We start from the raw sequence: 13,875 nt of genomic DNA on the forward strand, positions 1-13,875 counted from the left end.
GCAAAGGGAGGGACCTGCACAAGGACAGAATGGAGTCATTGATCAACCTTGTCAGGAAGGTGTTCTCCTGATATTTCAGCTTCATAGAGGTAAGAGGGGTGGAAATAGATGAAGAGCAGTCACTCAGCCAGTTTGAAAAGAGAAGGTGGTAAGCGGGGACTGGCTTGTACAGGATTTTGAAAGAAAGGACAGGAAAGCTGAATTTTATGCAGATGGTGAAGGGAAGGACATACAGAAGTGCGAGGTTCTACAGAAGGGTAGATATGGTCAGATCAGCAGGGAAGTGAAGTCTTGTTACAATAGCTGAAGTGGGAGTTGTTTTGCTTCCCATGTCAATATTTTCATATCCATAATGCAGAAGTTCCATTCCCACCGTTCTCTCTCTCTCTATACATACGTGCTTGTGTATCCCAGAAGCCTGTCTTATTCACTGACTCAGCTGTTCCATTGTAATTGAAGACATTGTCCTCTCCTTCTCTGCCATTCGTTCTCTTGTACGCAAGTCAACATGCCCTCATGGCTGGGTTGAATAGCCTTTGAAAACCATTATGTATTTTTGTAGGACACAGCAGCTTTATCTATGCACAGTAGACATTGGGTAGGTTATAGTCTGTTGTGACGATATTTGTTTTTTTTCAGGGACAGGGTTGTAAGCTACACTCTGGGTCGCAGGCTTCCTACAGATCATGTCAGTGGCCAGCTGCAGTTCCGATTTGAGATAACTTCTTCCATCCATCCAGGTAATTCTCAGTCTTAACCCATCATTTATCTAGATCTTGGGTTTTTTGCTTTGCATTCTTTCTCCTCAGAAATCTGAACTCGTTCTTGGCTGCTCTGGGACTTTAGGTACAGTCATGAGCAAAGGAAAGTGCATGAAGTCCCCCATCACAGGATGCATCGTGCGTCACAACTTCTTCCCCATTTCTTCTTAGCTCAGAGCTACCGGTGTCTTGTATCCCCCCATTCTTGGCTGCTTCAAATACTCTGCCACATCACTGGGAGAGAAGAGGTTGGAAAGCTAAAGTCTCATCTGCTTCTCTATCACCTGTCCTGGGGAAGCACTAGATAGGCTGTTATTTGTAGAGTCATCTGCATTTGAGCACTTTATAAGTAAAAATGGGGACTGTAATTGTAGAGATGATTAGAAACTTTCTCATTTTGATTATTTTTAATGGAAAAGGTAAATATAAAATGGAAAAAATAATTCAGTGTTCCCCTCTTTCCCTCCCTTTTGGTTTGGTTTTGGTTCACGTTCTGTTGTAGTTATTAGGAAGCCACTGTCACGATGGTGTAAGTTTGAACCTTGGTTTTCATGTCAAAGTCTCAATAGCATTGCTCAGGGACTTTTTGCCTGCCTATGGTAGTGTCCTCTCAGGTACGCTTTGACAAACCAGCGGCAGCTGCATTAGTGGTTGGAAATCGTGACTTGCCCCTTGCTGGAAAACCCTGACTTCTGTCTTTTTTGACTATTTGGATGGCATGAAAAAGCCCAGGTCGTCTGGCATCTGGGGCGTGGTGGTACACATGAGGATCACATCAAAGGATGTTTTGGGGAAAGTTTCCACCTTTCAGGTGTGTGAAAAACAGGTTTTTAAGTTCTCTGTTGTGCGAGTCCTGTCAGCTTCAGCATGACAAGAAAAATGTCATTAAAACCTCAGGCAAGACTTCCTTGTCATTCCCATGATACTCCTCCAATGCCAGTTTGGCTTGACGAGGAGTTTCAAGAAGGTGTTACCTTCAGGTTATGTTGCAAGGAGGCAGGGTGCTGCATACGGATTACCACCATAAGCCCCATGATTGTTAAATCCACTGTACAAAGACTGCCTAGCAAACAAAGCAGCATTTCTTGATAGTTGCTCAGTTGCCCGCTCATTTCACACTGTAATTTATGCTTTTAATTTTCTCAGATTGCTGTGGATGCCTGTGCCCCCACAGCCAAGCTTCTGGTTCAGTCAACACTTCTTGTTAAAGAAGTAATTTCTTTTCCTGTCTCACACAGATGATGAAGAGGTCTCCATTAGTGCAGATCCTGAGCCAGCTGACCTCCAGGAAAGCCCTGTGAACAACCCCACAGAGGAAAGCCTCGGTGAGCCTCCATGCATCAACACAGTGACCTCAGAAAGTACAGCTCCAGAACAGCTAAATGGATACAGTGTGAACAGTGTCGATAGCCCAGGGGCTGTCAAACCACCTGGGGAAGTCAACCAGAACAGCCTAAATGAAGAGCTAGCAGGAGATGGGGAGGTTGATGCAGTGCCAGTTCCTGAGCCCTTGAAATCCATCCCAGGAGAAGTGCTGCCTTCTTCGAGTGCTACGGACCTCACAGAGCAGCTGGCTCTGCTGGCTTGCGTGTCTCCTCCTGAGACTGAAGTTAGGGAAAATAACAAAGTCAATTCTGGTACTCAGGGAGATGGCGGAGTCTTGACCAGCACAGAAACATTAGATATTGATGAGGTGAGTGCAGATGTGCATGCTGGCAAGGACCTAGAGAAGAGTCAGGAAGAAGAAGGGGCTTCAGCCCAGGAGGAGGAAGACAGCAAGCTACAACTGAGGACCACAGCAAAGAGGAAAAACAGGCCGTGCTCCCTGCCTGTGTCTGAACTTGAGACAGTCATAGCTTCAGCTTGTGGTGAGCCAGAGACCCCTCGCACGCACTACATACGGATCCATAACCTGCTCCACAGCCTGCCCTCGGCACAGATGAGCAGCGATGGGGAAGAAGAGCAAGAAGGTAGCAACGGTGGGGAGAACGATGAGGAGTCTACAGTCAAGGAGGCGTTGGAGAAGGAGATGGTCAGTGAGAGTGAGACAGTAGCAGCAGAGCCGCCCCTGGAAAATGAGGCTGAAGAGAACTTCAGCCAGAGCACAGTGCCTCCTGGGACCTTGGATGAGCAACTCTCTGACTTAAATAGTGGGCTGTTGGATGGGGAACACCCCAGGACAGGAAGCGAGAGCGAGTCAAGCTCCAGGCCCAATGGTGACAACGAATGCGAGGCGTGCGACACCTCTTGCTACAGCCCCTCTTGCTACAGCACTTCCTGCTACAGTACCTCCTGCTACAGCACTTCTTGCTACAGCACCTCCTGTTACGACAGTAACAATCGCTTCTCCAGCCATACCCGTTTCTCCTCCGTCGACAGTGCAAAGATTTCTGAGAGCACGGTCTTTTCCTCACAGGATGATGAGGAGGAGGAGAACAGTGCTTTTGAGTCAGTGCCAGATTCAGTACAGAGCCCTGAGCTGGACAGGGAGCAAGTGGATGGCTCCTCCCAGTGGCCAGATGAACTAGTAGCTCACGGTGGGAATCCACAAAGAGCCACAGAGAGTCTAGACACCCCAATAGCAGGTCCAAGCAGCAGAAGAGAAGGTTAGATCCTGAGAAGCGATGCGCTGAGCAACCCTGATTATCTGGATGTCACAAAAGGCATCAGATAATCGAGGTTTCAGATAGCTCACGGTTTATTTCATACAAATTTGGGGGCTGTGAGCTGGGCCAGATATCAGGGAGGGTTGGATAATTGAACCTGTCCTTAAAAATTCCAGCAAAACCAAATAAATCAGAAGGGGATCTGTATATATGGATTCCTGTAGATATACATGCATCTTTATAAAATCAAGATTAGCTACTGTAGTTATATGGCAGATCAGCATTATCATATCCACCAACTCATTCCTTATTTCCTGGGGTTGTTCCATTTCACATATCTGATGTGCTGCCATGTCTCTGCTAGTCAGTGAGAGGACCAGCTTGTGCTTTTCAAGGGGCATATATGCTGATTTACACCAGCTAAAGATCTGGGCCGGTGTCTGTATATGATTGGTAGCCATGCACAGTTATAAGCATGGAGAAGTGCAAATATTTGTCTCTTCTTACAATCCCAGTTTTCTGGGTTTTGTTCCAGGGTTTGTTCCAATTCCCCAAGTATCAAACAAATCTACCTCAGATTTCACAGACCATAGGGCAACTTAACAGAGATTTTTTTTTTCTCTTAGATGCTTTGAAAATTGAACTATATTGAACAAAATTCTCATCTCCTTATCCTTCTCTAGAGATAAAACATACTTAAGAAAGTAAATTTTTGTCTTTGAAATTTACGTACTGTTTTTCCTAATCCCTCCAAACCATTACATTAAATTCTTCCCTTTGGTAACTCATTTTATGTCATATGGAGTTACATGAAGGGTGGGTTTGATCACTCATCTTTTCTTCAGCTAGTGTATAATTTTTCCCCAGCTAAAGAAGTAAAGGCCTCAGCAGCAGCTAAGGAGTATGCGGCAAGGTCAAGAGGTAGTCTTTGTGTTTCTAAATCCTGAGTCATCTGTCTCCCACTATAAGTGACACCAAATTAAAATGGCACCAAAAGGGTAACATATTTGGGGATCACTGGGAAATCCCAACCAAAGCATCCTTCTACCTTTTCCTTCTCTATTCCCAATTTATTTACCCCCACCTTCCCACTGCCACAGACTGCCCCAGCAGAAAGAAAGATATAAGGATGGCCTTACGGCCTGGACTGTATAAAGACTTTCTAGACAGCTGAGCCTAGGCAATTATTTGCTCTGCAGAGCAGAATCTAGCCCGAAGAATTAAATTCTCAGAAGTACACAGAGGTACAGAAACCCACAGTTTCCTTCCTTGCAGGCGAGGATCTTTGCATGTGGACAGCATTTATGTGCAAGTATACCTAAGGGGGCACGAGTGCGTGTGTGAGACCATGCTTACAGATTTGATGGTTATTTTGGACTGTGTGTACTTTTGAGAGGGGATGTGGGGGGAGAGGGTGTCTTCTGCATATGGATTCAGCACAGCTCCAAGATTGTGCTCCTTGAGCCTGTATAAAGGGCACTGCAGTGTTCACGGTGGCTTTGCTTTGGTTAGCTGACAGAGAGTATGTCTGAAGGGCGGTCCGGCTCTTAGCACTCTTTTGATATCACCGGGGGTGCTTCAGTAAATGTGCACGTTGCTTCATGACTTGGCAGCTGTTACAAATACAGTAGATGTGGTCACCTCCATCCACTCCAGGTGACTGATACTACCATGCTTCTGCTGGCTTGGCGTAACTATCTTGACTAGGGGAGAGTCAATTATGGTGAGGTAAGTAAAGAAAAAAAGATGGATGATCTGGTAGTTGGTGCTACAACACCTGTAGTAACAGCATGGTTTTAAGGCTATGAGAGATGGAGTTTTAGCACTGAGTAATAACTTACATAACTCTGCTGTCTGTTCAAAACATGCAGCAGATGCAACTGTGAGATACGCCTATACACAAGTGGCTTAATGAAGACATTTAACAGGCCATACAGTATCATCAGAGCACCTAGAAGAGGGAGTATTTTTGTCTAAGCGATTTTTCTCACTTCTGGGTGGTGTGAAATTTTTTTACAGTTTCATACAAAATTGGCTTCTGCCTTCTAGCTGTTGGTTGTTTAAAGAAAAAACATACTTTTTGGTAATTTTTTTTTTTTTACGTTTGATAGTTATATGTTTGGTCTTTTTACAAGATGTTCATTCTTAGGCTATTAAGATTCTGACATTAAAGACAGCTAAACCAGCCAGCACACAGCGAGTTGGGCTTAGCTGAATGGCCTGGTTTTAATTTTGGAGTATCTTTGTGTAATTTTCTGATGATGTTGGAAACGCTAAATATATTTTTTCCCTAAGTCGCATCTTTCTGATGCATGTAAATGTTATATTTATGCAATTCAGATTATATCTGTATTAACAGGCTCAACTGGAGCTGGAAGTTACGGTGAAAAACTGTTAGCACACAATATGAAAATGTGTCCATTAGTAGGATAAATAGTCCTGGTTTCTAAGGTTTTAAGGACAGACCAAGAAGGCATCTTAATTCTGGAACCTGTGAAGTTTTAACGTGCAGGTTCCTTGTTATCACAGTTAAGGAATGCTTTTTCATCCCTACTATAACTTCTTAGTTTCTTAAAGGATTCTATAAACATTGACTGCATCTTAAGTTACTTGTTCCTTTCAACAGAACATGAGTTTGGACATTTGCTTAGGTTTCATTTGTTTCATATTTGGATATATAGACATATATACAATGTTAGTGTTTAAAGACTTCCTCCGCACTGTCTACTCTGTGTCTCTTCTTCTTCTTTGCCTCTTCTGTATCTCAGGTCTTCCTTCTTTATCTCAGATTCTGACTATGTCTCACTATCTTTTTGTCCTCCTCTTCTACCACCTGTCTCCTGTTTCTGGTCCTTCTCTCATTCTCCCTCCTTCCACTCAAGATGGACTCTTTGAATTTTGAAAAATACCTATAGAAGGGGATGATCTTCTGCTTTGCGGGGACTGCAAAATCCTGCCATTCTGGTCTACTTAAACAGCCATTGATCTTTTGGAAAAGCAAAGATCCAAGGCAGCTTTTAGCCTTGTATTCCACTGATGGGATGAATTAAAAGTTGGAACCAGGATTTTGTATGTTCCTGCCAATTTCTGCAGAAGCTTGAGTTTGGTTGTACATGCACAGTATTTCTCAGAGATCAAGCCTGATTCTTCTCTCGCTTACACTTGTGTGTCTATGAGTCCAGAATCTGGCCCATATCGTTTAACATTGACTCAAACCTGAGATCGGAGCCTTGACTGCATTATTTTAATAATTCTTTGGCATATGAGTTGTTATTAAAATAGTGCCTGAAAATAGGAATAACCAGAGCTGCTAGTACACCAGGCTAACCTGTTAAAAAATAATCACTTGTTTTACAGTAGCACATTTTTGAACCACATTGTGAAAACAGTGAATGACTGTCAATGTCTTGAATATCTTGTCCATAGGTGATTGTCCTTTACTCCATAATTCTCAGCCAGTCAGCCAGCTTCCTTCTCTGAGGCCTGACCATCATCACTACCCAACTATCGATGAGCCTCTTCCACCAAGTAAGCTTTAGTTTTTTAATTTATTGCATTTTTCAGCTTTTCCTGTTAACTCAAACAGTGTAGAGGTCAGTATGTCTTTCTAAATAACCCCATCTGTTCTGTATATACGTCCTCCAGAACCCAAGCAATATGCCCTTTTGTTTCCCTTATTTGATCCTGACTTCAAGTGTTGTCATGTTATTTTGGACAAACTCCATAACCTCCCTCTGCCTTGATCCGTCTTCTTCTTTAGCTACCATGAAATGATAATAATAATATTTCCCTGTTTCCAGTCAGTGTGTTTAGACTGGAATGAGTGGGTATCTGCCAGGTGTACCAGAAGCCTTACTATAAAGCTTTCTGGGTGGTGTATCAGCAAAGTACTCTGATTTTTTCTAGAACGTTTGTCTCCAGGTTTTCCATAACCAGCTTCAAAGATGGTTTGGGATGGCAGGCCCTGTGGTCTGTCAGCTCTGCTTGCAGGTCCAGCAGGAACTCTTTCACAGTCAGGATGCTCCTGGGACAGACAGGTCCAAATCTGAGCAAAACCAGCAGAAGCTGGGGAAAGGCAGCTTACATAGAGTGGTCTTGTTGTACTGTCTTTGGATTTGATAATCAGTGAATTTTATGTTCATTATGGACTGTAATGGTGTCTTCAGTTGCGTTGGATAAAAATGAGAGGATCGATAAGCAGGCTGATAATACAGGATTTTTACCACCGAATCAACTGCTGGAAATGTTTTCACTTGTCTCTGTAGCCTTTCCCTTGTGTATTCCTGGAGGCTTACTCCACTTTTTGCATTGGCGTTAAGTGCCCAGCAGAGAGCACTCTATGCCCTGCAACGTGCTGCTGATCACCTTTCAGCTTCAGCACATGATTTAACCTCAAATGTGCCGTGCCTCAGAAAAACAACCAGGCGTATAAACAAAGCCCTCCATTTTTTTCAAAGCCCAAGTAGGGAACACACTTGTTTGGCCCATGTTGCCCTTGACAAATAATTCATCATTTACCAACCATGCTGTCAGTATTCCCTAAGCCGAAAATAGCCCTGATGCTGGCGTCAGCTGCACAGTAGCATGAATGATTCAAATGCCTTTAGCCCAATGAAGTCTTATTAGAGCCCCACTGCGGCTTGCCAGTGAATGATGAAATGGGAACGGTTACCTCTGTAACAGGCAAATATTTCTCTTCCTCCCACTCTTACCTCAACACTTTGTGAATAGAGCACATTCCCCATTAGATGACTTAATGATAGGACATTGACACCAGCTCAACTAAACAAAACATACTGTGAATCTGTTCCATCATCAATTTAATACATTTTTCCTCTTTCTTATAATTATTCTCAAAAGGGAAGGATTTCTACCACTGGTTTTCACAAGTGCTTTCACAACAGAGTTTAAGGACATGAAATGCAATGTGTGATGATACAGTACAGAAGTGATATCTGTAGGATTTTATTTTAGCATTTGCATATAACATTGTTTTTACAATAAAGGCTGACACTGTGGGCTTAAATATATTGATCTTAATATAATAGATTGTACTAAGTTAATTTTGGGGGGAAAAAAGTAGAATTGGATAATATCATGTAGGAAGTCTGTTTCCAAAAACTCTCCATGAAATTTTAAGGTAATTTCAAAATGAAAACCATGGCCTTAATCTAGAAATGTTTCTTCTTCTAGCATTCAGTATCACTATCTCAGTGCCTTTAATGCCTCTTAATTCTAGATAAATAGTTCTGCAATCATGTGAAAGGAAGAAACTTGATATTTTAAATGTGAGTTATATGATCAAACCTGGCTTACTTCTTACATGCAGCATTAGCTTCCGTCCATAAGTAGAGTTGAAGAAAATTTGCTAGTGCTGCAAGTTCAGCGTTGACTGGTTTTACTTCTGTTGTGGAGAATCTTCTGGACGGTCTTCTTTCTCTTTTGAATAGTTTTCTGAATAACTTAGTTTCATTGTAACCCCACAACAGTTGGTCTCAGGAAGGAAATTTGATTTCAGACAGTTTTATTTAGGAAAGTAAGGTAGAACAGATTCATTATTTATGTAGGAATGTCATAATGACCAGTCTTAATGTTAAGGCCTATATGAGATTGACAGAAGATTTGCAGAGTTTGTATGGCCTCATGACGGCATTAATAGTCACCCCTTATTATGCGTGTGTTTGCTAGTACTGCTGGAAACCCTACAGAACTGAAGCCAAGAAAAATACATGTGCCCAGTTCAGAGCTGCTCTTTGCTGAAGGCATGGCTGAGCTTGGAAAGGAAAGGACAGCCTATTTACTTTGCCCTGCCAGGATTATGGTCCTGCCAGAAAAAGTTGCATCTTCTGGTATAAATCGGAGCAGTTTCAGAGGCTGCTGTGAAATATGACTTGGCTGATGGAGGGGGATTGCTGGAGAACAGAACCAGTACTGTCCTGTCCCCAGCCTGTGCTCCAGCATCCTCTTATTGTGAAGGTTAGAGGGAGGTTAGTCTCTATTGTAGTCACAGTCTTATTTTGCCTGAAAAACTAACAAAAGACCCTGAGGACATTTGGCTGGTTCCTAGATCACCTGTGCCCCTGAAGTAGCATGAAGGGACTTGAGCACAGGTCAGAAGCAGAGTTCTGTCTGTCAGTTCATCTGTCAGCCTGTTCATCTCTCTGTGCAGGTATCCATCCATCTGTCCACAAATCTGGCATCATATGCAGCTTTAGTGACTTGTGTGACTTACAGGTTGTCTTGTGGGAAGGTAGAACGTGCACCTGCCACCTGTGTACAACAAAAGTATCAGCACCTGCCACCCTCTGACAGCCTTCCTGGGTGACCAAAAGAAGAGTTATTCAGCTGATTAGAAATGCTGTTGCAAGGAGCAATACTGCTACAGGTTTCTCAAAAGCCATGGGACACACAGTTCCAAATATTTTAGCACGCCAATACAAGTGTCAGCCCATGGTTTCAGGTGCATATACCCATAAAGCAGCATGCACAGATAGGTGTACTTCATGTCTGTACATACTGCTGCTGGATGTCTGATGCATCCAACAGATAGCCTTCCTGAAGTTGTAATCCAGTCTGCATAATCCTGACCTGATGTTTTCATCATGACCTCCAAGCTCTGGACAAGTTTCGTTGCTCCTAAATTTCTAAGTATTATGCTTAGGAACTCTGAGTTTCATTTAATTAGAGAGACACTGCAACATAGCCTCTAGGGCCGGTAGTGCGCGGGGCTAGATTATGAGAAGCCCTTGTTTGACTGGGTAATTGGGTAGTATTATTCTTACTAAGTGTCCATCCGCAAGCTTCAGACCAATATGACCAGTTGGTGTCTTCTGTAGGCTGTCTAGAGTGTGGATCTACAGCATTGCCTACAAGCTTCTAATTATCCATTGACGTTTATTATTCTCAACTTTTTACATGTATACTAAAATAGTGTGGGGTGAGGGCTAGGATTTGTCCTTTGCCAGGCAACAGCAAGGAAAACAAAGATCTTCGTGATGTTAATGTACATCATGTCACCTTTGATCTGGCCAAGGTTATTTGCTTGAGGGTATTGCAGATAATGCATAGCTCCAGAAGGACCAGTCCCCACCCACGGTGGTACACCTGCCACCAGCAACAGCGTGCTCAGCAAGGCTCTGGCCTTTGGCCTGCCTTATGTGTCAGTCTGATTTCCTTCAATGTGCATCTGTTGTACTTGATGCGCTGTTTTCACTGTCTTATGTTTTAGGCATTGTTTTCACAAAGCTGTGATCTTGTTCTTGAAACAGCTACAACATCCTTGGGAAACTTTACCTGGTGGGAGGAAGAGAGAGTCCTCTCCTTAAAATTATACAGTGATGTTCACAGTGAGAGACACTGTGTGTGTACCTGTGGTGTGACTATAGGTTTTGCATCTATAAGGACTGAGGTACTTAGAGTCACCTTTGAAAGAAATAATGCACGTGCATATGGCTCTTGTTGTTTTGGAGTCTTAACAGAAAATTCATCCAAGGACTCCCAGTGCCTGTCTTCTAAGGTTTGTGGGATTAATGCATCAGGGGTAGCCAGCCATAGACTTAAGACAGCCTACACTTGGCTGGGACCAGCCCAGGTATGGGAACAGAGTTTAGCCAGGGCTAGCATTCAGGGGATGGGAATTGGTCATGAAGTTTCCAGACACAGCACGAAGAGGAACAACTTCAGTCCTGCTCTTAGAGAGTAGAAGATAAAATACATAAAATATGAAATCCAGCTGATCCTGAATTTGATCATAGAAAACCATAGAAGAAGGAATGGACTCATCAGGGAGGAGAGTATCATAGTAAGAGTATGGGAATAAGAGGAAGTGTTTGCCCTTGAAGGTAATCACCATATGTGGATTTGTGTGTGAATGTGAATGAGGTTTGTATATAAACACGTGTAGAAAGTATGTGCATATATTTACATAGATATGTCATCAGCTGATGGATCATGTAGAAATATAAAGCTAGCAAGTCTAATTTATATCACTACTCCATACATTCCAACCAATCTGGTAAGTGGCTTTGCTAGCTAACTCACTTCTGAATTCTTCCCGTTCCAAACACTTTTTTTTATCAACATTACCATTTTCCACAAGCTGTCATATACCAAATAACTTTTAGTTTTCAATCATGGGATAACTTAAACATTAGTAGGAAACAGTAGTGATGGAAAGCTCAGTATTATGCTGCAAACTTTCAATCTAGTTGGCATTCATCAGAGCAATAGATTTATGATACTCATCTGTTTACAGAGATTTCTAAGGATATGTCCAACCAGGCTGTGATCAGTTTTCAGGGGAGCCTTTAATTGCTGTATGGTATCCTTCGAAGCCACTTTATAAAAAAGAGAGAAACGAAACACGTTTGTTCTGAAACATAACCAAAAACAAAATGTGGGATTTGCCATATTATTTCAGATGTAATCCTTTTCTACTAAGGGTCGGTTCTATGCGGCTACCCCGACCTGCAATGAATCCAGCCAATTAGTATTACTCATTGTAAAATTATCCAGCCCTTTAAAAAATGTAGCCACTGTGCCACTTGTTTTTCATAGTCTATGGCAGTGAATTCCATAGGCTACCTATGTGCTGTATGTGAAATGTTTACATATATGCATATTCTGCATATACGTATATATAGACGAGCACATAGTATATATATACATTTGAATATGTAAGTTGAATATATACACATAATATATATTGCATGCATGTAGACTATATATATATAGTATCTCTTGTGTGTCTATACCCTGTCTGTGTATATGTATGTGTGTGTATATCTATCTCCCGCATTTAGGTTTTCTGGAAGGCATCACACTGACAGCATCACCCCTTCCTTTTTTTCCTACCCTAGATTGGGAAGCTCGGATAGACAGCCATGGGAGGGTATTCTACGTTGATCATGTCAACCGAACCACCACGTGGCAGCGCCCCACAGCCGCAGCAACGCCAGATGGGATCCACAGGTCTGGCTCCATCCAGCAAATGGAGCAGCTGAACCGGCGGTGAGCACTTGCACCTATATTCCCTTGAGATCTGCACTCCCTTTTTTCCACACTGCCCCAGTGGCTTCCTTCCTTCCTCAGTGCATCGCATTGGCTCCGTAAGGATTTATCTTTCCTCTTTCTCCAAGTCCAATGTACATGTTCCTGTCCCTGCTGCTGATGTCTTTCTGCTTGCTGGTGTGCCTGCTGTGGGTGTCTGGTGTCCAAACTTGCCCACATGAGAAGCACTGTTGAGTGAAAGATGTTGGAAAACGTTTCAAACAGCAAGAGGAGGCTTTTGCAAAACTTCTTTGAAATTACTCCCAGAAGAAAAGGGAGTGTTCTTCCAAAAGATGGAGTCACTTTTACTATTTAACTATAAGAGTGGTATGGATGGGTTGGTGTCTAGTGCTACGCTGCACAGGTTTCTGAGCTGACTGTTTTTGAAATAGTGTTACCATATCAGTGTGGCATTTCTACTCAAGCTAATTAGGCCTGTTGAAAGGTCTGTCTCCTTTTCAGGGCACAGCACTGCTCTAATAGGACTGTACACATTTCTAGACATAGACAGATCTGCTTAGTGTTGCACTGGGCCCTGTAAATCTGTCAGTTCATTCTGAGCTGGCTGAGATATCTGTTAACATGGTGCACATTTTCCTTTTGTTTGGCTAGTCCATACATAGATTTGTGTATCATTTCCTTCTCATGCTTGCTTTTCGGACTGAATCTAAGAGGAAAGATTAAAAATAAACAGTTGTCAAAAATCCTCCCTTTTTACTTCAGAAAAGGTTGGGTTTTTTTTATTCCCTACTTACTGTAATGGTGTAGTTTCTAGAAAAAGACAAGCAAAACTGAAATTATATTCTAATCATAGCATGCAAAATGCCACAAAAGTTTTTTGGTCTTTTTTTCTGCACTAAGAGAAGGATCTGCAGCTGAGAGAAGGATGCAGAGTTTCAAAGTACTCTTTTCAGAGTGCCGAATAGTTTGGGAGTTACTGTGTGTAAAGAGAACAGGGCCCTGAATGACGACGACTACAAAGTGAATGTAACTCTTCGAGACCAAACAGCCATCTTAAAGTGGTTGTTTTGCAATGTAAGTTGATGCCATCAACACACTTGGAGAATTTCTCCTTTTTTTCACAAAAATTCATTATTTTGGATGGCATTTCATAACATGTGTTATGTCTTGCAGAGGTGAAAGAACCTGCTCAGTATTTGTTTTCATTATAGCTTTCCTCAGAAAGTATCAAGCTACCATGTTAATATTAAAAAAAAAAAAATAAAGGAAGTGAATGTTTAATGTAGATTTTTTCAAGGTATTTACATGACCTCTCTGCCATTTAGCATTTGTTTTTAAGAGGGATTTGGGCCATGTCAGAGCTCAGACGATTTGGCTGCCACTTAAGCAAGTTATCTGCCACAAAAAGCAGAAAGCTCTGTTATGGAATTTTTTTTTTTTTTTTTTTTTTTGAGGTTGAACTCATGTAAGTGCAGCACAACCAGGAAAGGAGTAAGTGC

The 13,875-nt window shown here is 42.3% G+C and overlaps 1 protein-coding gene across 1 annotated transcript in view; it reads left to right on the forward strand.

Moving 5' to 3' along the window:
* Positions 1–13,875, forward strand: part of HECW1 (HECT, C2 and WW domain containing E3 ubiquitin protein ligase 1) — a 181,146-nt gene that overhangs the window by 104,009 nt on the left and 63,262 nt on the right. The window contains exons 7-10 of the mRNA XM_075728241.1: positions 640–740; positions 2,000–3,367; positions 6,794–6,895; positions 12,226–12,376. Coding sequence (XP_075584356.1) covers positions 640–740; positions 2,000–3,367; positions 6,794–6,895; positions 12,226–12,376 — 1,722 coding nt within the window. The remainder of the gene's footprint in view (positions 1–639; positions 741–1,999; positions 3,368–6,793; positions 6,896–12,225; positions 12,377–13,875) is intronic.

This window comes from Pelecanus crispus, chromosome 2, assembly GCF_030463565.1.
Source record: "Pelecanus crispus isolate bPelCri1 chromosome 2, bPelCri1.pri, whole genome shotgun sequence".
NCBI classification, from domain to species: domain Eukaryota; kingdom Metazoa; phylum Chordata; class Aves; order Pelecaniformes; family Pelecanidae; genus Pelecanus; species Pelecanus crispus.